Source organism: Leptosomus discolor, chromosome 6 (assembly GCF_034619465.1).
Source record: "Leptosomus discolor isolate bLepDis1 chromosome 6, bLepDis1.hap2, whole genome shotgun sequence".
Lineage (NCBI taxonomy): Eukaryota > Metazoa > Chordata > Aves > Leptosomiformes > Leptosomidae > Leptosomus > Leptosomus discolor.
In genome coordinates, this window is record NC_141396.1 from 16,263,898 (window position 1) to 16,289,509 (window position 25,612).

The window sequence follows — 25,612 nt, forward strand, 5'->3', positions numbered from 1 at the left end:
TCAGAGGGATGACGAATCCTTGGAAAGCAGGTGGGCTCGCATGCGTCTACAGGATTCCTGGGGCAGAGAATTAGAGCAATTGAATGCTTGAGACACGGTATGCTATGCAAGTAAAGGTTGACATGCTGTCCTCTCCCTGCAAGAACTCCCCCATGGAGTCTGCCTCCCACACCTCTCACCAAAGCAGAGCACTAGACAGGAGGCAGTGAGCAGACAGGGACAAACACAACAGTTGGTTTTGGGCTGCACCAACCTCTTGTCCCACTGCCACCCTGCGCTGCCAGCTTCCCTCTGCTTCCTGTGACAGCCAGCCTGCCAGCTGACAAGTCGAAGGGCTGCACACACCTGCTTGGGTGACACCCTTCAAGGCCCAGCTTCCAGCACGCCAACTGCCTGCAGCTCGGCACGGAGCAGTCTGCTGCAAGCCAGGGGACCACAGCTATCACAGAGCCTTGTGTGTGTGCCATCACCTCTGCAGGTCTCACAGCCCAGCAAACGAGGTTCCCCACAGGAAGGAGAATGGCACGTGTGTGTGTCTCACCTCTTTCCGGCCCTCCAAAGATTTCAGCTTTGCTTGGGACGTGTGAGCTGGAGATCCACATTTCTGTAACTGAACCAGAGAGGGGGATAGAAGTAGAGAGCTGGGGAGTGAAGTGGCATCCACAGCCTTCCCTGGGAGCAGCCTGTACCACCAGAGAGCAGCTACCACCCAAACCCACTCTTGATTTGGCTGGGCCATGGGACAGCCCTACTACCCACAGGCAGCAGACTCTGTACAACTTGAGGATGGGAGAGAGGGAAGTGGGTGCAAGCCAATGCCCCAGGGCAGGAACACAGCCAGTGGGACAAGACTGGAGTGGAGGCCCAGCGCTGCCACCCCTGTCCTGATGCTGCCTTTCTATCTGCTCTGCTCTCCTCACAGCAACTTCCTGAGACCTTATTTGATCATACAGAAGAAACTTGGAAACCTTCTCTTGGGCAGAGAACAGCAAGCAGCCGCCCCAAGGATCGCTGAAATGAGTTCCCAAGTTGCACTCAAACTCCCCTCACACGCTCCCCCACCAGCAGCTTCAGCGGTGCTGGGAGCAACTCTTACCAGATGGACATTCTCTTTGCTGACTCGCTCAGGCTCCGGTGTGGCATCCCTGCTCTTCCTCTCCAGGATAACCGGGGTTCCCAAAACTTTCCGCTGCCATAAGAAGAGAGGGCTGTTGGCTAGTGCTTAGAGTGCAAAGTGAAAAAGAAAAGGAAGGAGCAGGATGCATTGCTGGTAAGCAGTTGGATGCTGGGAAAGAAAAAAGGAAGCCAAGCTGGGACAAAGATTGCAAAGCAGAACCACCTGAAATACCACGCCACTAGGCTGAGTGTGCCTGATTGTACAGGGTTTGGGAGCTGACCTGAGGCCTGCCCAGGAGCCCAGCCTGTCAGAAGCAGGTACATGCTTCTGTGGGGCAGCCTACAGTGTGCTAACAGGCTAGGCTACACGACCAGCTCCCTGTCGGTCCTCATCTCATCTTGGGAAGCAACCAGTCCTTCAGAAAGATGCATAGATCCTACAGCCATGTGTTGCATAGATAATTACATTTATAGTAACAAGGCTTATTGTCACTGTGCTGGTTTATTGTCCCCAGAGGATCTGTGCTCTTTGGCAGCCAATACTTTGAACAGTCCCTAACCTTTGAGGTCCTCATTCAAGCCAGGGCAAGACAGAAGCAGAGAGGAACATCAGAAACTCACAGCAGAGAGCATGGGTCAGAGGCTGCCTTTACCTTAATGAGGCCGCTGAAGGAGCGCGAGCGGGTGCGTCGTGGTGCTGGGGATGTGGGTACATCAGAGCCAGGAGTGAGAGCTGTAGGATGCTTATTAAACTAGGAGGAGACATGAGGGCAGTATGTTAGCACAATTACTGTTACAGTTACACCAGTCCCTTGCTGCTGTGTGCTGCTTTACCTGCAGCCCTCTGCCTAGAACTCAGTTTGTCTCTTCTGCACCCCAAAATGGAGGATCAGCTCAGAGCTGCAGGGAGAAGAAAGCAGAGGAAGGCCACATCTCCCACCCAGGATTACAGGGCACTTGGGTGTGAGGCTGCTTTGTGCTGGCTACCAGATTAGCCAAAAGCAGCAGGTGACGGAGCAGAAAGGGGGTTGGGCAGCAGCTGGAGGCTGGCAGCCAGGACTGGTGCTGACCATATCGACCAGTCTCTCTGGAGCAGCAGGTTGTCTGGGAATGCTCACCAGACCGAGAAGACACCAGTTTGTCCACGCCCTGCAGGCACGAAGGGACAGGACTTTTCCCTTTCTGAGGGAGGAAGCTCAACAAGGCCGTGATCAGAACGGGGGAACTGCTGGCTGGCAAGTCCCCGCCTTGGAAAACAGAGAGCTCAAAGCACAGCTTGGTGCAGCGAGCTCCATGGTCAGTCACATCCAGGATAGGTGACCTCCTCCCCTGCCTTCTTACAGCTCTGCCCCTTACACAGCCCAAAGCCCATTCTCCTCAGCTTGCTCAGGATTAGGAGCAGCTCTCAAGAAGGCCCTGCCTTTAGCCCTGTGCCCAGGATTGTGCTGACGAGCACACTCCAAAGATTATCTTTCCTCCCCACACTACCTGCCGGATAAGCTTCTTCTTCTTTGCAGAGTCAGGCATATTGTGGACATGGCGAAAGAGCTCCTTCAGTGCCTCCTCCGTGCGCTGCTGGGTCTCCTCCTGATGGCAAGTGTCCAGCCGGCTTCGCTTCTGAGACTTGAGGGGCTGCAGCTCCTTGGAGGCAGGAGACGTCAGCAAATCCAGATCGTCCTGGGAAAGCGGAGACAGCAGTTGCTTGCCATGCTTTAATCCAAACGAGCCACCCATCTGAGCCAGGCTGGGAAGAGTCTCATGAGCTGCCTCAGCCCCAGCAAATGCACAGGGCTGTGTTTTCCCTACCCCTCTGCAGCAGCACTGCACCAGCAGGCCCTGTGCCAGGAAGAGGTGACAGCAGTACAAAGGTGACCCCCATTGCTTCTTCCCTCCCCTCCCGGATGCCAGCTGCAGAAGCCCTTGCAGGCTCGAGAATGGTCAGTGCAGCTCCTTGCAATGCATCTTCCCTCTTCTGCAGGTATATGAGGCAGGAAAGCATTTGCTGGCAAGACACAGACAAATCCTGTCCCAGTGGCAGCAAGTAGCCTTTATCCCAGCTGCTCTTCCAAGCAGCCTGGCCATGGCAGCAGGAGCGTCTGTCTATTTGGAAGGCACAGCCCCATGAAGGAGCAGGTGCTGCATGTACTGGGCACAGGGAGCAGGTTTGCTGCTAAACAGGGCTGGTAGCTTTCCCTGTGCTTTTGATTAACAGATGCTTCAACTCTGCCCAATTTCCCTAATGCAGCCGCCTGCACTACCATACCATATGGTTCCCTCACTCCTGCTCTCTGACAGATACTCGTTCATAACTTAGTTTGTTTTCAGTTTCTTTCACTCACAAGGATTCCTTCATAGTATGACAGCCCCTACCCTTTCATGGAGAGCAGGTGCTGCATTTGCTGGCCTTACCTTCGATGTGTGGGCTCTGGATCCCAGGTAGTGCAGCCTGGCACACTCCCGGATGTACGCTGGGGCCTGTCACAATAAGCAGAGAAAAGACCAAATGTATGTTTAGTATGTTTGGCCCTGGGACGAGAGTGGCCCCAGCAAGAGCTGCTCTTCAACCATACCACACAAGCCACCTCCATCAAGACTCAGCCGTTTAGGGCAGACAAAGCAATGGGATTTCACATCCCCAGTGCAGTCCCTCTTCATAGTTTCCTTTTGACGCTGGCAACCAGCACAAGTGGAGCACAGAGTAAGAGCAGGGTTCCACGGGAACTTTTTCCAATCAATTCCCCCAGCTCTGAGCTGGCCAAACAGGGGCCTGACAAAGAGGGCAGAAGGGGAACTTTATGGGAGGCCTCTGCAGAAAGCAGATGCCTACAGTGATCAAGAAGGTCCTGAGAAGACAAGAGACTGCCTGTGGCAGAAACGCCCCCTTGGAGGAACGTGCAGAAAGCCCCACATTCCTGACTGTCCTACCACAGCACCCCACTCTGAGCTAGACAGGGGTCCAAGACTGACGGCCGAGCCCGTAACAGCAGTGGGTCGACAACCACCTACAGAGAAGTTCACAACAGAATGACCTGCCGTATCAGGTATTCAGCTCTCGGCAGCACTCATCCAGGACAAGCCCCTTCAGTTTCCTCACCCTGCCAGAGCCCGAGGTGGCTACCTGCCCCAGGCAGCAGGTTTCCCCGCCGCGGGCACTGGGTGTCCAGCAGAGGGTGGTGTTACACTGCACCGCGCTGCTGACCTGCCCGGGCAAAGCCAACTCCGGGCATCTACCTCCTCCTGGGCTGCCTGCCCAGCAAAGACCTCCTCCCTAGCCACTCAAGGAACAGTTTCTTCTAGAAAGCCTCCTCTCCTACCACAGAAGAGAGCACCAGAATATACACTTGACACCTGGAACCTGTGTGGAGAAGGGGCATTCAGTCTCCTGCTGAAGGGCCAGGGAGAGCAAGACCCCAAAGCACACTTACCTTGAAGAGTTTCTGAGAGTGTTTGATCATGAAGGTCACTCCATTGTTTAGCTTTGTGATATTCTCCTGAAGGTCATTTGCTGTCACCTGGCAAGGGGACAGAGCCAAAGGCACAGCAGTTAGAAGGGGAGGAGGAAGGGTCTCTGCTGCTCTTGCTGTCTCTGGGACAGACGCACACAGTGCCTCAGCAGGAGGTGTGCTCTGAGGAGACAGGCAGGCAGCGCTCACAGCACACCCGCAAGCACAGCTCACAGAGGCAAAGCTGCTCTGAGAGGAGAACTAGACAACTCTGGGACCAAACAGTGCACCAGCAGCACAAGAAACCTTGCTGAGATCTGCAATGTTTGTCTAGAGTTGTCATTCTTAAAAGAAGCAGGACTGGGCTGTGCTTTCAATTTTACTGAAAAAGATGAAGCACCGGTTGCAAGTGAGACCTACGGCACGTCTGGACTAAATATTAGGACTGAGTCCTGCCAGGAAGCTCCACCTCACCATCCCAGCCTCCAACCCTCACATCACTATATTGATACTTAATCTTCCCATCTTGGTTCTTCCCCCATAGGCCTGCCAAGCCTCTGCTGTCTACCTTGCAACTTCCCACCCGCAGATACTGAGGCATTGCTCACATTTCTGGGCCACAGGATGTGGGGTGCAAACATGAGGGCAAGATTGTGGGCAGACATCTTGTTCTTGTCCTGTTTCTTGGCGGTCTGGTAGAGCAAGTCCAGCAGCAGTTTGAGCAGACTGCGGTTGGGCGCAGGAAGGATCAAAAACAGCAGCTGGAGGGCTTCAATTTGGCGCTCTTTGTCTGGAGTGCTGGTCTTATTCCCCTTCTCATCAAACAGCGTCAAGTCTGCCAAATCACAAGGCAGAATGTGAAGGACATATATTACTTTCCCTAACAGCAGGCCTGCTGCAACCGGTTACCCTTCCCTCTTCATATGAAGATCTCCTGCAAACTCCTGCACAGTTCTGGGCCCTCCGTCTCTCTCCCCCCAGCTCCCAAGCTCCCCACCTGATGTGTTCATCTGTGGTACTCCTCCCACAGGACAATACAGTTGCTAAGAGTTGTGATGAGTTGAAGGCAAGATGGAGGAAGCTCACATAAGGTAGTTCAATAGCAGTTATTAAGTACATAGAAACCACACCTCGCTCAGGAGGCCCCCAGAGTTAAAACAGATGGAGACCCAGGTTGACATTGTGGGCTCTACTCCTGTGTGTATCTGTTTATTGTTTGAGGGAGAAGACTAGGCTAGACAGTCTTGGTCTGATCCCCTAGGATTTTCAGCTACAGTCCTTCCACCATTAGGCTGAGATGGCAGGAAGATTCCTTCATACCCTGCCTTTAAGGATTACGCTTCTGCAGCCTAGTGTGCAGCTCTGTAGCATTACCAGCTTTCTAGAAGGCTGGTGCCATTCCCTCTGCTCATCACCGCCTCTTGCTGCTCACTCACCTGCAATTTTGAGGTGGGCATGGAAGTGCTTGTGTGTCAGCAGTGGCTCTGGTAATTCACCGAGGAACATCTTAAGCAGGGTGGCCACATCATTGGAATGAAACTCCCCAGAGTCCAGGTCGATATCTGTACCGCTGTTCAGAGCATCTTTTAGGATCTGTTGCCTGATGCTGTTGCCTGGCACCCGAAACAAGCCTTCTGCTCTTAGATCTGCTCAGCAGAGGGGAGAAAAAAAGGCCACTGATTAATCAGAGGCTGATTCCCATCTTCTTACTAAAGCAGTTTCCCCCCTCACTTTCCAGAGCTTGACAGCAAACCCCAGTGAGCTGCATTCAGAGACATGACTTGAAGCTGGCTCCTGTCAGTAGAAAAAGTAGAAAGATACTAACATAGCTGCTAGGCAATTCTGGGGAACAGTTGCCTAGTGCAACCACAAACTTCTGCTGCTGGAGAGCTCAGAGCTTTTCACTTTGTCTGCACCAGAGACCTGAGGTGACCCAGACAGATACCCCTTGGGACAAGAAGACAGCAAGACAGAGTCACTTACTTTTGTGCAGATACTCGATTAGCTGGGAAACCTGTGCAATGCCTTCTTCTGTCAGCGGTGAGCCAAACACCACCCCTTTCTCTGCAGAACAGAAGGTAACGTGTTCAGGCAGCTCAGAACTCAACAGCCACAGGGATGAGCAGTCCGCAAAGAACAGGATCTCAGCATGCAAAGACCAGTACCCCAAAATGCTAAGGGTGAAGGTCACAATGACCCCCACAGATGTGAGATATCAAGCACTCCCAAATAAGTCACTTCATCTCACCATGCTATACTTACAAGGGCTTCATCATCCTGCTTCTTACCTCAGCTTAATTACAGTTTTTATCAGCTGAAGCAAACATTCTCTAGCTCTTGAAAAGAAAATTACACCAAAACAGATGCTTCAGTTTTAAAGGGCATATCATCCACAAGCCTGGACCTTATGGAAACAGTGAAGCAGGAAGGGCAGATGTGACAGCCTGGACTGCCCAGGTGCCTGTCACATTGGCACACTCCACACCTGGGAAGGGAAGTCCAGATTAATCCTCACTGTGGCTTGACAGGGAGTGGAGAAGAAAGGAGAGGTGCGGCTATGAGACTATGGGAGAGGGGAACAAGCACTACTGGGGGGAGCAGACGTGGTACAGCTGGCTCACACTGGACTCATTTTCAGGGATGGGTAACGGCTGGAATTCCCAGATCCCAGTGAATTTCTCTTCCATGTCAGCTGTCCTGGACTGAGAACAGTAAAGTACAAAGGCTAAACAAGGAAGAACTATTAAAAAAAGAGAGTAGTGAAGCAAAGAGCTGGGCCCTTCTCCATATGGAGCACTGACAGCTCCTCTCACTCCTGGAGTTTGTTTTCATCTCATGGGGCTTTTACAGATCGGGGATGAGCTGCCAGATCCAGAACTCCAGTAAATAACACAGGCTACAGCCCCAAAAGAAGATAGAAGCAATTGAGCTGAAAGGAAGGAGATCCTGGCGTAGGAAGAAACATTAGATGAGAAGCCCATTTAACTGAAAGGCACTTGTTGAACCAATAAACTGTTCTTGTCCAGAGAGGGACTTCCCAGATAAGACAGTGGTTATCCAGCAGGATAGCATTTTCTAATAAATGCAGTCTTGCTGGTGAATGGCTTTTTCCATCAGGCACACACAGCCAGCACGCTCTGTCCCTCAGAAAGCTGAGGCAACTCTCACAGGCTTCACTGGCAGCAACCAGAGCCCTGAGCACTGCTTCTTCCCTCAGATGCGTGTAGCTGTTGACTGCAGCTAGAGACAAGATGCTGGATAGACCATACTGCAACATGCTGACTGGGACTGAGAACTGGAACCAGGTACAGAGCTGCTTTGCCCTGCCCTTGCACTTAGGCTTCAAAGAGCCAGCAGATTTAAGAAAAGAATATTCCTCCCTTCTCCATGACCAGACTGACAGGAACATGGGCCACTTCTGAGGGCAAGCTGGCCATTTGCACCGCAGCTTTCTGTGGCCGAAGATTTCCTTCCTTATTGTTACAGCTGATAGCCCAGCAATCCAAGCAGTGCGTTGGCTGATCTGATAAAAGTTATCTCCCCCACAAGCTTTTTTTTTCCCCTCATAGCACATTTTGATTCTACTAGCTTTTGGTCTGTTGTACTACAGATCTTGCTGTTCTGCAGTGTTGATGCTCACAGCATGTGGGAAAGACCTGGTTAACCCTATGCACTTGTCTAGCAGCCTTCCTGTGCAACTAAATTTATTCCACCTGAAGAATGTTCCACTTTTTTCCAGGACTTCTGAAAGACATGGCAAGCCACCAGGAACTCCAGCCTCCTGTTAAATCAAGAACTTTCTGACCTCTCTCTGATAAAGCTTCAGCCTTGCAGGAGAAAGGAGGGCAATGTGACCTCTTGATCCACACGTAAGATCTGAAAGGCTTGAGTGCAAAGGGAGAGAACGGTTGGCAAAAGATTCTTGTCCTTGAAGAAAACTAAACTCATTAGACATTCAACAGATAGAATCAATAGCGGCCAGGAAAAATAAAGGAAAATACATCTTCTTGAGACATGCAGGGCCTGAAAAATTCGGTTTACTTTTGAAGTCAGAAGTTGATATCTGAATGAGAATTTGATTCTCAAAGAAACTTGAAAGATGTGTCTGGAGAATGGATGCTGAGTTACAAAGGCTTAGATGTTATTGTACAATTGCTTCTGAAACTAAGCAGCAGCATGAGATTGAGTTTCCTGATGCTCAAAGCAGTCGTAAGTATTTGCAGTTTGATCAGCTCTGAGTTCTATGGTCCTTGGCCTCTGGCTTTGAAGAAATAAAACCTGTTTGTTCTAGCTGGTCTATAACACGAAGAAAAACAAATGATGTCTCCAAGATGAAACACACAGTACATGAAACTGATTTTCTCTGTAGGCACAAACAACTTTTTCTCAGAGTTTGGCCAAGGAGTTCACAGACAGTGCCTGTCAATGCAGGGAGACACTGCCATTGCAGCCTGGGAGTGCAGCCAGCAGACTTGGAAACATCTGCTAGCTGTAGCTGTAGTGAGACACATGGCCATGGAGATGTCTGAATGGGGGAAGGCGGAGCTCTTGGGGAAGAGAGCAAGCTGGAGATGTCAGGTCTGATAAGAGCAGTGCTCCAGCAGAGTATAGATAATTAAAAAAAAATGAGCTAGGGAAGGCTCACAAACCCCTGCTAGAAGGTTTTGACAAGAACATGGAAGTTTCCACACATGCTAAGAAAACACTTTCAACTTGGTTACTCACTCGCTTCTGTTTGTCACGTGGTAAGTGTCTGAATGTAAGGTGTCCTGATACTCTGCAGGAACAGGGGCAAGAGCAATAACAGGCATGAGCACAGTCTAACTGCAATTTGGGGGCAGCGTGAAGACTTGTTATTATGAAACAGTAAGGCAAGTCGTGGCAATATCGAATAATTCTCACTTGAGGATGCTAAAGGACTTGATTTTCCCTTGTGGTGCTGTCCAGCCCAGGGCAAGTGTATCTACCAGGGTTCCCACCGGGTGAGTCTGGAGTGGAGGGCTGAAGCTAGCACCAGAAAATTCAGCCTGAGCAGTGGGGCTGCAGAGCTGGTCCTTATGAAACACAACGGATGAACAGGTTTCGTAGAATCAGAAACAGAGAAACTATATAAAGGTTGAAGACCAAAAAAAAGCCATACTCAGACACAGTGATAGCTCCCTTCTCAGAGGTACTCACAATAGCAGAATTGCTCAAAGGAAGGGGAAGTCTAATTAGAAGTGTTCAACCTCAGGCTGCCAACATCTGAAGGCAGCTACCCACAGCTTCTCTGCCAGCAGCCAGCCAGTCTAGCTAGAAAACCAGAACTGAGGAGGAATGTGAGAGGTACCCAGATGGAGGCAGTTTCTGTCTAGATGAGCGAGAACATTTAACTAAACTGATCAGAGAACCAGGCTCTCCTTGAGTGTGGGCAGAGGTGGGAGAAGTCACACACACACCTAGAACACCCTTTTAGTTACAACAAAAGAGAGTGGTAAATGCCAGTCAGTGATGAGTAGAGGATCTGAGCACAACTGTACTCAAAAGAAAATCTCAGACTTCTAAGAAGGGGCCTAGGGCTAATGTTTCATAACCAAGACAGCTGAACTTGAAAGAGAAGATAAGAATAGTCAGTTTACCAGAAGAAAACTCTCTCTGAATGCTTGTCTCTGAGAGAAAGAGAAATATGTCATCTCCCAGGGTTGAATCTGGGCTTGAGCAGAGTCAGTCTGCAGAGCTTTGTCACTGACCTCACTGGACTGGGATGTAGATCAGAGCGGCACTGGCATTTGGATGGGAGATGCTTACAGATTTATGAGCTGCACAGACAAAAGCTTCCAGAGAGCTGGGGCAGCAACTGAAGGAGACAGTGGACCTTGAGTGAAGTCAGTGGCCTGGAAAACCTGGACATTATTGTTCATGAAACCTGATGCTCTCAGCCTTTATTGATATTCCACCACGAGGAAAGCTAATGAGCTAAGGAAAAGAGAGCATGGACTACTATGGACACAAACAAGCAGAGAGACAAGAACACCTTAGTGTGTACTGGAAGAACCTGCAGCTTGTTCAGGCACCCCTCTCCAGCTCAGTGCTATTCACAGAGCCAGACCAGAAACACTCAGGACCAAAGCTGTTATCTCTGTGGTGTGTGCCACACTGAGCCCAGTGAGCAGCTGACCCACCAAGGCCAACCTGACATAAACCACAGCAATAATCCCCAGAAGAAGGGTACTCCAGAGGAGGCAGGGTGTTTCCAGGATGAACCCCCTGGCCTCTGTTTTGCTCTTTTCGAGGTGGCATCCCCAGAGATTACAAACCTATGGTATTAAGCGTACAACACAAGCTCAAAGCAACAGGCCTATACTGAAAGTTTTGTAAACTACATGTAACAGATGATGACAGTCAGCATCACCCTAAAGGTGGGCACCATACTCACCCTTGCGCTTCAGGGACATCAGAGAACGAAAAAATCCAGAAGCTGTGCTGTTTGCCCCAGGCAGCTTTGGGTCCTCCTCTCCCATGAGCTGGGCCAGCTCTGCCCCAGGCAAGTCAATGAGCCTGGTAATGTTGCTGACAACAAGCTCTGTGAACACCTCTGGTTTTTCATGGCGCAACTTTTCCACAAAGAAGTCGGGATTGAAGATGATCGGCTGGCTGCGGAGGGAGGAGTCATTGCAAATGACAAAATTGCAGATGGCATCACTGGAAAAAAGGGAAGGAGAAAAAATACAGTAACTCCTCATTGCTTCGTTTTTTACAGCCAGCTGGTCTGCCCTGAAGGAGACATCTGCTGACACAAGAGCTACCGGTCTACACCAACAGCATTGTCTGTCTTCGGTGAGCATTCAGCACAGTGCAGTTACATTTCCCTTTGGAGCAAAAACATTTCTGGCCCGTTTGTACAACACCACCCAAGACTAGCACTCTGTAGCATGATGGTAGCATATGCAACACATGGCAACACCCAGCTAAAACTTTCACTGTACCTACACGCTACTAGCTTAGGCAGATATGACACCCAGTATTTTACATTAACTTGCCACTCTTGGTCATAAATAAGTTTGGTTCTTCTCCCTTCCTCCCCAGAAATTCACTCCCAGTGGCCTGAAAGTCTAAATCCCAATCTAAATTTTTTCATGGCCAGCTTATACTCATCAGTTCCCATGGCTGGCCCATCATCCCTACCTTCCTATCAACAAACAGATAGTTCCCATGCCCTGGGATTTTGTTTTTAAGATCATAGACATGCAATAACACTGACCGACAGTTCTGCTAGGGATGTGATCAAATGTTGCCAGGTGACAAGCTGCTAGCTCTTCAGTTACTGCTCTCTGCCAGCTATAACTGCCCAGCTATGCACTCTTGAGACTGGACTGAGCCTGAACTCATCAGTATTAGCACAAGCCACGCAAGATTAGTCCCTGAGGAACCTAGTAACCTTTTTCCTTGAATATCTCTTTTCAGCTCACCCGGTTCTTGCCTCTTTTTCAGGCTGTCCTTTATCTGACCTCCCTATTCTCTACTGACACCTACTTTCTCCATTTCATAACTTGTCATGTGGCATGGGAAAAGGGATGCATCTGAGACACCGCTCTGATAAGGGTTATCTATAACTGATACTTAACCCTACCAGAGGTTAGATAAGCTACATTTACCATGTTTAAAATAAAAATAAAGAGTTATCACAGAGATATCTCAGGTTAATCAATGCTCCTAATGCTCACACTTAAAGCTTATCCCAATTTCCATCTACCTCTAGGTCTTCCATTACCATCTTCCCACCACTGTTTCAAACACTTGCACGCTTCTGAAGTCAAGCCCATAGGCTAGAGTTGCCTAGCTTGCTTCTCCTGTCCCTCTTTTTCTTACATGTGAGGATTAGTGTCATTATTCTCCAGTCACAAGCTACTGCCCCAATGTCATACTTGGCTATAAAGTGCTGGCCTGGCCCTGAGAGTTGGTGTGCCAGTTCTTCCAGGGCTCTGGGTGGAGGCTGCCTCCCCACCCAGCCTGCACACACTGCCTGCTTTCACTGTGTGACATTCCCCTATCCTTTAATCGTTCTTGGGCACTTACATAGTTCCTTTCACTGTTTCAACATCCCTCCTCAGCTGCGAGCTCTCACTGAACACCACTTGCCAACAGAAGCTGCCAATTTGCACAGGTAACAGAAATGCTGTGCTCGTGCACGGGGGATCACCTCGGTCCCTTACGAGTGGTGTGGCACCCAGGGGGAAGCACGTGCTCTGCTGATCGCCCCCGAGGCCACCAAAGGCATTCTCTCCAAAGCAGGCTTCCCCACAGAAGACCTGAGCACCTTGACCTTCCTCTCCTTTCTGCTGAGGGGCGGAGACCACGTCATCATGTTCAGACCACGCTGGGCATCTGTGCTCACTGCTGGACATGCCTGCCACCAAAAGCGTTTGCAACCCACTGGACCATACATCCATTGGTTCAAGCAACAGAGCACTTCAGCTACTAGTTCAGAGATCTCAGCAACTTATTGTTCTGATGTAAATCGACACTGGCTAACTGAAGGGGAGGACATCAAAGCACATACTGGCAATTCACCTGAACTCCAGCCCACCTCCACGCAGTATCTGTGTGCCCAACAGTTATCTGAGCTGCTGCTGTACATCTCTAACCTGAAACACTATCTTGGCATGACTTCCAGGATGCGTGATCAGAGTAAGAGAATAAAAGCTGGGACTCAGGCTCCACAAGGAGAAAGATACTCGCTGAAGTCAGAGGAAACCAGGCTCTCAGCTACACTTGTATCGTGAGAATCCGTACGAAACCTTCTCCCCTTGCCACTGCTCTCCACGGATGTCAAAGACTCCTTCAAGAGGATGGAGAGGAGGAAGGTCTGCAAGGCAGACTGCAAGGCAATCTGCCAGGTCGTCTAAAATTTTAGAAAGCTCTTAAAGGCTCCCAGCTGCATGGCTCAGAGTGGCCTAGCAAGCATGCTGCTGACTCCAAATGGGGGCCATATTTTTTGAGCACCTCCCAGTCTGTTTTTCAGCAGTTTGTTATCTGCAATAAATCAAGACCAAAATGCAACAGCTCGGTATCGGCTGCCAAAAAGCAACTGCCAATCGATCTGATCATATTCGCATTTCATTGCGCAGGGCTACAATGCACAAGCAAGTGCCAGCTCTGCCCATAATGTGGAGCAAGCCCTTTGCCTGAAATCCATGACAACTCATTCTGTGGCAATACAGATCCTGAGAAGGGTTAATAGCAAGTGTATAGGCCCAGTGACCCTGCCTGCAATGATCCGTGCACTGTTTTTCACTCACTAGCAGTTTTGTTTCCCCACAGAGAAGATATGCAAATACTTTGCAGCAGTTACATCAAGCATCACAGATTATCTGCTCCCTCTGACAATTAGATATCTAGATTCAGAAAAAGAAAATTAAACAATTTTGCCAACTAGAACTGACTGACATGACTTCTCTGCACAGACAGTGTTACAAGTCGCACAAAGTTTAACAACATTTAATGCAAAAATAAATAGAAAAAAGTAAATTTCTTACATGAGTGCTGAGAGCTTTTGGAGAGGCATTAGGAAGCAGAGAGAGGGAAAAGAACTTGCTCCTTGTTTCCAGCAACAAAAGAAACCTGCCTGTCCCAGCACAGCCTATGCAAATTCCACGCATGCTACGAGACACAAGGGCGCATTATTGGGTCTGAAAGGCCCCCTTGGCACACACTGGGCATCAGCCTTCACACAGAGACAAAACAGAAAAGAAAAGCTGGACAAATTGATTCATGTCTCTTGCCAAAGGCTGCGTAGCTGGAGTTTAACGGCAAATAATTCCTACATAGAAACCAGGGTTTTGAATTAGGACCAGCGTGGTATTAAGTGCTCTCCACCTGTATCCAAGAGGAATCCACAAAACAGCCCGAAATCTACCCTGTGTTTACCATGAGTAAAGCCATGCAAACACATTCCCAACAGCATCCAAGCACAACCGATGTTACAGCACTGGCAAGACAATAGCCGAGTCCCTTAACTGCACAACCCTGTGTCCAGAAACCTTGCTAGAAACACTGTCTGCCCCTGCCTTTCACACTTTCAGATCCTTTCAAAGACAAAGCACGTAGATCGGCCCCTCCAGAGCTGGAAAGAGCACCTGGCCATTGCTCTTTGCTACCATTACTGTGCCACCATGTTCCGCTCATCCGCTTCAGGCTTCCCATTCCATGTTTCTCTGGATTCCTGTCCAGTTTCCCTGCCTGCCGCAGCTGGGACCAGCCTTGTATACTCTTATTGTGGCATGGCACTTCAATGAGCTACTTAATTTTGAAAGGTCACTTTATTAGCAGCTCTTCCTCGCACAGAAAATTTGCCTTTGTATCATTATTGCTAATCAAAATGGAAATGCGAAGCAACCCTATTTCTGAGCAAAGATAAAGCCCCCACTGGCTTTACACACAATAACCCTGCCAATCCTCACTGCTGCACATACTATAACCTTCAGAAAAAGCCATGTGCCCCATCTGCTGTTTTCATGTTAAAAAAGGAAGATGGATGTACTCTACCTACGCTCACAGTTTATGTAACAGCAGCAAACAGGAGACAAATATGTATTCAGGGAGTTTATTGCCTTTTTTTTCTTTGCTTTGCTTGCAATTACAGAGTTATATTTTCTATATGCTGTGATCTCAGATTGCTTTACGACACGTCAAAAGACGATAAAATAAAGGAATAAATAGCTTCCTTTCTGATCCCATGAATAAAATAAAATCTCAATGAATAATAAAACCTTGTACTAATAGGGTTGTGATTAAGACAGCAGATTGAAAAAAATGGGTCCTATATTGTGCTGAGATTCTTGCCATTCTAGTATCTTTTAGAAGCGAAGCCTGTGATCCCAGCCAAGTCACAAAGAAAGCTGTCTGTCACACACAACGTTCTTGCTTCAGGCATGACAGCCCCATCATTTCATGGGGAGTGGATGGTGCAGGAGGTCAAAATCATGATGGATCAATTAATCCCTAAGGTAACTAGATCCAGGCCAGGGAAATGCTTTGGAAACTAGGACAAAAATGAGACTTTAACTGGTAAAATCTGGTCATTGAACCTGTGGTGCAAGAGCTGTGCAAGCAGGTCCGTTAGCTCATGTGGCAGCAAGCTTGCATTCAGGTAGGTGAGACTCGACTGTTTTAGGGGCTTTTACAGATTTTATATTGTTCTAACTCGACCCACGTGAAAGCAGAAACAGGTTCAAGCAACATGAAATAGAGCATAAGGAGAACACAAGTAAGCCAAGAAAGAAGAAGAAGATGTGCCTTTGAGGCAAGGCATTAGCTATGTTTGTCTAGCTGGGAAAGTGTAAAAACTGGAAGCTGCAGATTTCAGAGGAGCCTGATGTACTCAATTCAGTGGGCAAAATCCACCTCCAGTGCCATTTTGCGCGCTTGGTACGTTGTCACTAAGGAGCTAACACTTCAGACGCACCACAGTAGACGAGTTTTACCATACAAGAGTAAAAGGATTAAAGAGCTTTTGAAAATAAGGCAGATAATGGAAGAAAATCTCCCTCTATAATAACAAAATCTTTAGACTATGAGAAAAAGCCAAGCTGCTACCAAATACTGAGAGCAGGGTGATAAGCAGGCAGTGCTAGAGAACACAAAACACGAACAATTCTTTGCCTGGCTAAGCACAAAGGGAGACGGGACAGATGCGCACAGGCTCATATTTCCCCAGGGAGACAGAAGTAGCATCGTTTCCTATGTTGTGCCAGAGTAAGGAATCAATTAATGAGGATGTCTGAAGACAGTATTTCCAGAGCCAGATAGGAGCCATCCCAGATTTTGCAAAGAGATGAAAGAACCGTAGTGGAATTATGTGGAATCATTTTAAGTACAAAAGGACTAGAAGACAAACTATTTCCTAGATTAAAAAAAAAAAAAAAAAAAAAAGATGTAAAAGAAGTCTAATGGGAATGGACTGCAGAGACATTAGAAGTGACTTCACAGTTAAGGTTGCTTTGAGGACTGTACTTCAGACTGACATTCCTGCAAGACAGCGTAACAAAGATTGCATTCAGGCTTCAGATTTGGCACAGTAACTCTTCACAGGATGACGATTTACCTCTGAAAAATGTCAAGAAAAACACACAGAGATTTTTGCCTAGGGTTATACTTACAAGGTCTTTAGGGGCAGAGTTTGTGGTGAGTACACAGTGCACAGCACAGTGGATGCTGATCCTTGCCTACTGTCTCTGGACTTCACACCAGTAAGCCATACTAGATAACGCTGCCTTTTAAATTTTTGCTTTGCTTTCTTCACATTTAAACAGCTAACATGGAGTCATTCAGCCTTTTCGCTATGGGAACCAGATAACAATATACAATTTAAACAGCAAGGAGCTGGGGAAGAAAACTGCTATTATGTGATGGCAGCCTGTGCTGGACAACTTGGAACTAACGTAACACCTGGCCATCTTTTGGACATCAGGTAAATTGGATATCCAAGTCACTGCTATAAACTATGAATTCAAATTCTGTCTCAGTAAAGGGCTCAAAGCAGACTTCAGCAACATCAGCTACACATCTGTGATGTGAACGTGGAGATGGACCTATCTGGGAAGATAAAAGAGTTGGAAGGGGGAGGGGGGGTATGCGCTTTGGAAGAAACTGAAAATGCAACATATCACCAGAAGAAAACTGCAGTAGCAAGACAGCTTGATATATGTGAAACATCAAGAATTTTGCAGTTGAGCATGAAACTTCTCAAGTTTGACCTCAGTGAATTCTTTTGTGATATCTTTAATAATAGCCACTGGAGTATTTTGAAGTCTACAAAGCAGTACTTCAATCAGCCATCACCACAACATCAGAGTATCCAGATGCCTTCTAGTGCTAGGAGGAGGAAAAGAACTAAGAGGCGCCTTAGAGAGGAACCGCATGTTCACTGTGGTGCTCCTCACCAAGTCTCCTTCCCAGTGCCGCCACCACAGCTCTGGATGATGCCACACTGTGCGATGGCTCAGCCTCCTACCCAAGACTCTAAAAAATGCAGAAACACAGCTACCGCCAGAAACTGAGTAACTTCACATTAAAGATCTGCAAGCTCACATGTCTGCCTTATCAGAATAACAGAGTCTCAGTCTAACAGCATTAAATAGCAATGCCGCTCCGATTTTCATGACTTTCAATGCAGTCTACAGTTTGAGTCGTTATTTTAATATAAACCCCTACTGGGAGCAGCAACAGAAGAGGAGCCTTAGATCCAATCCTGATTTCACTGAAACCAGCACCAAAACTGAGTCTTTTCAGATGGCAGCAGCTGCCTCTTCTCGTTACTGATCTATTCACTTTTATCACTGTGGCATTGGGAACCTTGGTCACAGCTGGGGACTCCACTGTGCTCCATGCTGTACAAACACAGAACAAAGGCAATACCCTGTCTTTAGAGGGCTGATAGCTAAATCTGAAATGAATGCTGGAGGGACAGAAAAGAGGAGGAATCCCAAGAGAAGAGGCAGCACTATCAGTCAGCATGACTGATGTAACTGAACTCTGCCAGCTTTTCTGTAGACACTATTAAAAAGGAGGGCGAGGAAGGACAGGAAAAATAATCAGGTCACACTGCAGACATTTAGAAGAAATCCAGCTTCTGCGCGAGGGGCGACATGGGACTGAGCACAAAGGAGCTGGTTTGAAAGCTATCAGGCAGGGACGGCTGGGACGCGGGGCTGAGGAGGCAAGAGCTGAGCTCCAGGCGCTGGCTGGGAGCCGCTGGCGAGGCAGACACCACAGGCCAGCAGCGCCGGGTAGCTGGAGGAGCCTGGCAGCACCGCGGGGCACCATGTGGCCACATCCAGACCCCTGCAGCAGGGTGGGAGGGTCACAGCCTCAGGTCCCCTGTGGACACTTCCCACCACCCAGAACATGCTGGGCAGACATGCTGCCTCCTTCGGGAGAAGGTCACCAGGGCCTGGGGCTAGTCTGTGTAGAAACCATATTGATGTATTTCCCCTGCCCCAGTTGTACAATCATGACAAAACAATGCATCTTTTTTTGCTGTATTTTATTAATTTAAGCCATTTGCTTTGTGAATAACGTACCATAGAACTGAGGTACCCTGTGGGGCCAGGTGGTATCTGCCCTGAATGCTGTGTCCCACTTCTTCAGCAGGGATTTTGGGCCTTTTCTCCCCAGGCACTGCAGAATTACCCACCGTGACCTTTGACTACAAGTCTAACAAACTGCAAGGACGCTTCCTCTTCGCATGGACCCTGACACCTTTCTTACGTAATCTGAAGTTCTTTACAGAACATCTGTCCATGGGCTCTCACCAACTGACTGTTCTTCAACTTCATTCATATCCCAGGTAGGAAGTTCCTTCCCACTTTTGCCTGTTTGGTCCTTAGAAGGGTGGACTGCAATGTCCATACGTCTGCTGTATTCCCAAAGCGTGCCGATGGGTACTTTCCAGTTGCCCACAATGACAGCATTGCCTTACTCTCCTCATTTTAAAATGTCTTTAATTCTCCATTTTGAGTGTACTGGAAGTCAATAGGAGGCATGGCCCAGTCCGACCTTTACCTCATTGGCCTCTAGCACTCAGAAATTGCTGCATGCACCTCTGATTGTCACACTTACACTTGAAGATAAAAGCCCTAGGACATCTTTCAGAGGCAGGGAAAAATGCAGTTCAGAGACTAGCAAAGGTACACCATGTAGAAGCTTCTCAATCCAGTAGCTCCAAGCCAGCATCCAGGTCAGAGCAGAGTTACCATCTAGAAAGAGGAGCCTCACAATAATCAGGTTTACTTCTGACATGAAAAATCGAGCAATCACAGAAGAACAGCACAGCAAAATTAACAAGCTATTGTAGCAACTAGCATGGGGACTCAGAGCAACCCAGCAAGGAAGGAAGGATGTTTTTCTCCAGCCCTCCCACAGGATGATAATCACACAAAATTGGCAGCACCAACTGGCACTCGGAACACATTTGGGAATCGTATCCCACCATCAAGCGTCAGTGCTCGAGCAAAGCATCACCATTTCAGTATAGCGTGCTGTAGCACTCAGGTTTGCTTGACTGCTGTTTTTTCTGGACCAAGGGCATACCAAGGCCTGGGTCAGGACCCACAGCCAGCTCCCAACGGTATTATTGAGTGAGATTTTGTGGTCACAGCCTGGCAAATACACAGAACAAAGGTACTCGGGAAGTCGCAGCTCTTGTTTTGTGTTCGTTACACTTTTGTAATTCCACAACGCTCCTTTGCTCTGGAGGTGCAATGAGCAAGCTGCATGTTTGCATCTGTGTTTTGTATCATGGTGGTGTCTGCAAATGATGAGAGCACATCAAATCCCTTCTCGTCAGCAATCCTCTGCAGACACCACTGAGTATGTCAGAGGCCACATCCCATGTTCCAGATGTGTAAACTCTCACAAGCTGGAATTGCAATGAGGTACACCTGGATGCATGCCAGCATTTAAATAAGCTGGTGACATCTGGTCAGGGCTGCGGAGGCATATAGATAAACAGGCTGGGCCAGCCGCAGAGCAGCACAGCATGCAGTACCAGAGACACAGAGATGCACAAAGCAGCCCAATTAACTCACCAAACTGAGCAGAATGGGGGCCTAGTGCTTTTGAACGGGATTTGGGCAGGCGAGGATGTCAAAAATTGGAATATTGTACACAGATACCAGAATTCATATGACAATAACCTATACTGTTACTTTCTGCAACTCTCCCATACTGATCAAAAACTGCTTCCCATCCCGCCTGACATGTCACCTCTGTCTGGTTTCTCTGCAGAGCCCTTCAGGAGGATGCGGAGTGGCACATGCTTGAGAGGAGAGCTCCAGGCCCCCCTGAGAGCTTGTGAAGGATGCTCCCTGAAAGGCTTCCTGCTCTCCAAGGCACAGCCAGCTGTAGTGCGCTTGTCTCCTGCTATGTGACAGCTCGCGAGCAGGGCTGTAGGAATGCCCATATGGAACTCCCAAAACATAAAGCTACGTTTCAACCTTGAGTCTGAGCTCCAGAAAAACAAAAAGGGAAACTAATGCTGGCTCCCCCGAGAACTTCCTGCCTCAGAAAATCAGAGCTGCCACATTACTGCTTGAGAAGAAAGGATGTTTTGGCCACGCTCCAAATTATTAGAGCTTTATAGGCCAAAAGCAAACACATTAAAAGTTCTCATAAGGCAGCTGGCAGGCAATTATTTAACCAGCTTATCACATCCCCTACTATCTACAGTTTCTGAAAAAATTTATTAGGAAACTCTAGATAGCTTAATTGCAATTACCTAGCGTAGAGGTGAGAAAGGCCAAGAGACAGAGAGTGAGGCTGTTGCACTTTGGAGAAAAGGGCCCGATGCTCTCGTCGGACCCAACAGTAAGTGTAATGCATTGCCGGATTGAGAGGCCAGGAACACACCAGACCTGTGAAGCTCTGAAACAAAGGGTGAGCCAAATTTATCACACCACGGTGCCATGGTTCCTCCCATTTCTCTACCCATGCTGGTTCCAAGACCCCTGCGACTGAGAAACACAGGGACCCAGTGTCAGTCCCCAGGACCACAGCGCAGGTTTGGTGAAAGCCTGCACAAAAGCAGCACAGCAAGCCCGTGTCTGAACCCAGCAGAGCACAAGGAAAGGGCCTCGGCTCCCTGTTCTTCCCTTCACCTACAGAAAATGTAAAAATGAGATCCTACAGAAAGAGCTAACTGTGAAACAAGTGGAAAACAGAAAGCCTTAGCTGTGACCAGGAACTTAACCCAGCATACAGAGGGACAGTATTTCCAAGAGGAACTTGACTTCAGTGCAACCATTAGATATTAGCCAACATTTCTATGCTGCCCTGTCTCCTTCCCATCTGTTCGTGCCACTTATTAAACCAACACACATTGAAGACTGTTGACCTTTAGGACAAGGAATTTGATTTCCCAGCACAGCGTCCAGCACTCAGCGCTTCAGTTTCAGACTGAACTGAGTGCCCAGGCACCTTTAAAGGAGCGTGAACGAAGCCCGGTGACATTTTCATATGCATGTAAATGTGCACACAGCAACAAGGCAATGACTAGGCTGGCAAGGAGACCCAGACGCTGCTTTGGGCTATGTGGGCAAGCAATGCTCCCCCTTCATGCAAACAGACAATAAACTGAAGCAGAGCAGAACAAGGATCCTGTTGTCCAAGGCCATCCCAGGCCCTGGGTGAGAACAGGGCAGGGTGTTACGTGCAAACATACAAAAATACTGCAAATTCAACACAGCCTTGAGTTCAGGTCTGGATGTGCGCCTGATGGGGCTTGGACTGAGTAGGGGGTTAAACACAAGTCTAGGTCTCAAAGATTTTAGTGAGGGCTGCGGAAAAGGGAAAGTTTGAATAAGATTGTCTCCTGCCCCAGGCTATCTTCAGAGAAAAGTAGCCATGTGTTCAGACTTGGCTTTAACTCTGAAATCAATCATTTTTTCTGCATGACCCTCTGCAAGTCACTTTGACTTTCTGCCATTAAGTCATGTTTACAGCGAATGTTTTCCTATTTGCAATAAAAGATAGATGGCAATTGTGTCTCCTCACATCGTAAACAGGCGATGAAAGCTCTTGATGTCCAGTTGTACAGTGACAGTCTATCAAGCCATTTTAGCAAGATGCTTTATGCCTTTTTCCAGCACATCATGCCTTCCAGGCCCATGGCTTTTCCCCTCCACTCATCCCACCCCTGCCATATCAAATGGCCGACATGAACACCGGGTGCTGGGCAAAGCATTTGGGCACTGCTTGAATTGAACATTAAATGCATTCATTAAACAGACAGATGTTTCTCTCTTCAAATTGAGCACTTGGGCACACTGCAATCATCATTCTCAGTTATGAAGAGCCAGGCAGAGGTTAGAGAGACCACAAACAGAAGAGACCCACACAAATCATCTTTTGTCATGTTCAGTAACGTTTGGTAAGGAGGTTAAGACAACCAGCTTTCATTTCCAATCTGTAAGTAAGCATGCTGTAGGACCACATGCACAGCGTGCAAGCTTTACTAGCTAACTTGCACTTCCTTCCAGATAAGGGAAAATAGGGGCTAAAGCACAGTTGTGGAGCGTACTTTAAAAAAAAAAAAAAGAAAGCAAGGTTTATGGCCTTTGTGGTGATAGACTGCAAAACAAGAGATCGATTTGCTAGTGCTACCTGTGGGCGACAGGAAGCGTTGGAGTAAAATGTGTACTTGAGGCTTTGCTTTAACACAGCCAGTTGTGGGGGTGGTGGTGTGGGCTGGAGAAGTGGTGGGTAAAGACCTGGGGGATTACATCCTAAGGACATTTATCAAATAAGTTCAGTCATTTGGACTGATCCTGGCCACGTTTAAAATGCTTTATCCAAAAGAGCGTTGTATCAGCTGCACAGACCACACTCATCCCTTTACCAGATCAAGCATTTTAGGCACTCCCTGCTCAAACGTGCCACACTGAGCACCTTCTCTTCATCCCTCCTTCCAGAGCAATGCTCTGCCCCAACTCAGGCACCACAGCAGCGCCCCCAGATAAGCACAGCAAGTGCCGTCAGGATCGCTCAGCAGAGAACGCGACAAGCACTCCTGTGAATCGGACTGGACATGAGGCATCAGCCCTCAACTGTATTTATTTTGCAAGTCCACAAGAATTAGCACTCAAAGGGTACTCAGTTTGCAGCTCCACATCACACACGCGGGCGGGGGGAATAATAAAAAAGAAGAGCTATTACAGCCTTTTAGCTGTCATCCGACAACACTGTTTCAAGAGGTGCTCATACTGTCTCCACTATTTTATTGGCAGCAGTCACAGAACGGTTATGCATATAAAAGTACGTGCTGAAGATGAATTACGTGAAGCTGACACTATACGTGTATTTAGAAAGCAAAAATAACGCGTGTAGAGTGGACAAAGCAAGGGAGAAATAGGGCTGGATGCGAAGCAAGTCTATATAGTGCCATCACCCTACCAAACCCTGCAACTGCCAAGCGCTCGGTGTTAGGTGTCCCTTTGCGGCTGCAGAGGAGAGCCAGCCTAGCGACAGCACGGCTCCTGCCTCTGCAGGCAGCGGGCGGCTGCGCCAGGGCAGGGGCAGAACCGGACGGCGGGCACTTCTCTCTGCTAACTTGGGCGCAGGGACACGCTCCGCTGGCGAACGTGTCGCCACCGAGGGCGGGTGGTTTGGAGCAGGATCTCTCCCCTTGCGGGAAGAGCGGGCGGTATTTCCCCTGCAATGCAGCACAGGGACGCTGCAGAGAGCGCTCCCCGCCCGCCGAACCCAGGGGGACAAGGGAAACGCAGCACCGAGGTGCACCAAACCAACACGGAGAGGCTCCCGCTGTCCCACCCCGATCCCCCCCGCCTGTCCCGCGGCGCAGCCCGGCGGCACGGCCAAGCACCAGCGGGCAGCGACACCTCCGCCAGGGTGTCGGGGACCCCGGCCAGGGGAGCAGCAGCCCCGCCGCAGCGGGGACGGCGACAGCCCGGCTCGCAGGGGAAGCGCCGCAATGGGCGGGCCGAGGCCGAGGCGCGCCGGCCGGTACGGGGTGCCCGCAGCGGGCGGGGCCACGCCGGGCAGCGCCCCGTAAGGCCGTAGGGGGCCGGGGAGGGCGCCCCACCGCCCCGGGGAAGGGGTGAGGTGGGGCCGGTCCCCGGGAGGACCCCGCTCCTACCTGCCGCCGCGCCGCCCGCCGGGCGCCGGTGCTCCCGCCGCCATCTCATACCTGCCGCTCCGCCTCCCCATTGGCCCGCCGCACGCCCCCTCAGCCCCGCCCCTCCCGGGACGCGCATCGCCATTGGCTTCAGTCAGCTCTCCCCCGTCGCTATTGGCCGGTTCGAACGGGCAACTGCCGATCCGCGCACGACGGGGGGTGGAAACGGCCGCCCATGCCGCGCGCGGCACGCTGGGAGTTGTAGGCCGGCCGTGGGGCCCGGGTGTGGAGGCGGGACGCGGCCTGCAGAGCGCCCCGGTGCGCGGGGAGACCCCCTCAGGGTGGTTCCGTAGCGGGCCCGAGGCCCGAAGGCGCCGGGCAGCCTGCCCCAGCCGTCCCCGGGAGCCAGCAACCCGCAGGGCCGGGCTGGCACGCTCCCACGGCTGGGGGGCGAAGGGGGCAGGAAGGTGCGCTGGCCGTTTTGGGGGCGCTTGAGCATCCCTTGTGTGGAAGGAGGCGGCGGGCCTGTGCACGGCTCCAGTCTCCACAGCTGTGGGAGTTCGTGTGGCACTGTCTTTCAATCTAGTGCACACCTGACACCCCAAGCCTTAGTACTCTGCAGAAAAATACAAGTTGCAACCATTTTATTTCAAGGAAACTTTTAAAATGTCGCTTATGTGTGTCTGATGCAGCAGGGCCTGCCGGAGCCTGCAGAGACCACAGAAACTGCTCCAAGGATATGTTAGGCCATAAACCCCAGCTCACATCTCAGCTCGAGTGTTTTTTATCTTTGCTTACCTTCAAGGAGGAATAAGGACATGGGAAAAGCATTTTTTGGTTTTTTGGGGTTTTTTTAACTTTGTGGGTGGAAGCACCTGCCTTGCCCTGTGGACCTGCACACTTGCTACATCTGGGTTTGCACACAGTGTTCAGGTAGCAACCAAGAAGAGACAGACAACATTTTAGAAACAAGTGAAACTGTAGATCAGTGCTGAGGGGACTAGAAATTAATCTGATGGTTTTTTAATTGACTAGATTTCAGGTGGAGTGGTCCCTTGGCAGTTTAAACCTCCACACTTAATTATCTTACTGACAATCACTTTAGCATAAACACCACCATTCCTCTTACGCTGCTGCCCCCCAGGAGGGTTTTCCCATCCCTGCACCTTAGTGCGTGCCAAATCCTGACTTCGATGGGGAGACCCAGGTGTGCCTGTGTGGACCCCCAAAAGCGCTGCAGCGTGCTCAGAGGTGATGGTCCAGCTGGATGCTGCACAGGCACAGCCCCACGGGGCATGTCTGTCCCTCTCAGCGGCATGCCACAGTGGGCACAACCCAGGTAGGTAGCTTCTAGGGTAAGTAAATGATGATGTTTTCCTTCTCCTCCTGATTTTAAGCCTTAAGGCTCAGGGTGAGCATCTGCAACTGTCCCAGCCACCCAGCC

At 49.5% G+C, this 25,612-nt stretch overlaps 1 protein-coding gene across 1 annotated transcript; it reads right to left on the reverse strand.

Annotated features, from left to right (window-relative positions):
• ARHGAP19 (Rho GTPase activating protein 19) lies at positions 1 to 24,260 on the reverse strand. Its single transcript, XM_086467057.1, has 12 exons — positions 24,190 to 24,260; positions 10,975 to 11,240; positions 6,543 to 6,623; positions 5,996 to 6,205; positions 5,168 to 5,394; positions 4,542 to 4,628; positions 3,526 to 3,591; positions 2,605 to 2,793; positions 1,770 to 1,868; positions 1,097 to 1,189; positions 542 to 610; positions 1 to 57 (listed from the first exon to the last, which is right to left on the reverse strand). The coding sequence occupies exons 1-12, from the start codon at positions 24,258 to 24,260 to the stop codon at positions 1 to 3; spliced, it is 1,515 nt and encodes a 504-aa protein (XP_086323183.1).
• Between the last annotated feature and the right edge of the window lie 1,352 nt (positions 24,261 to 25,612).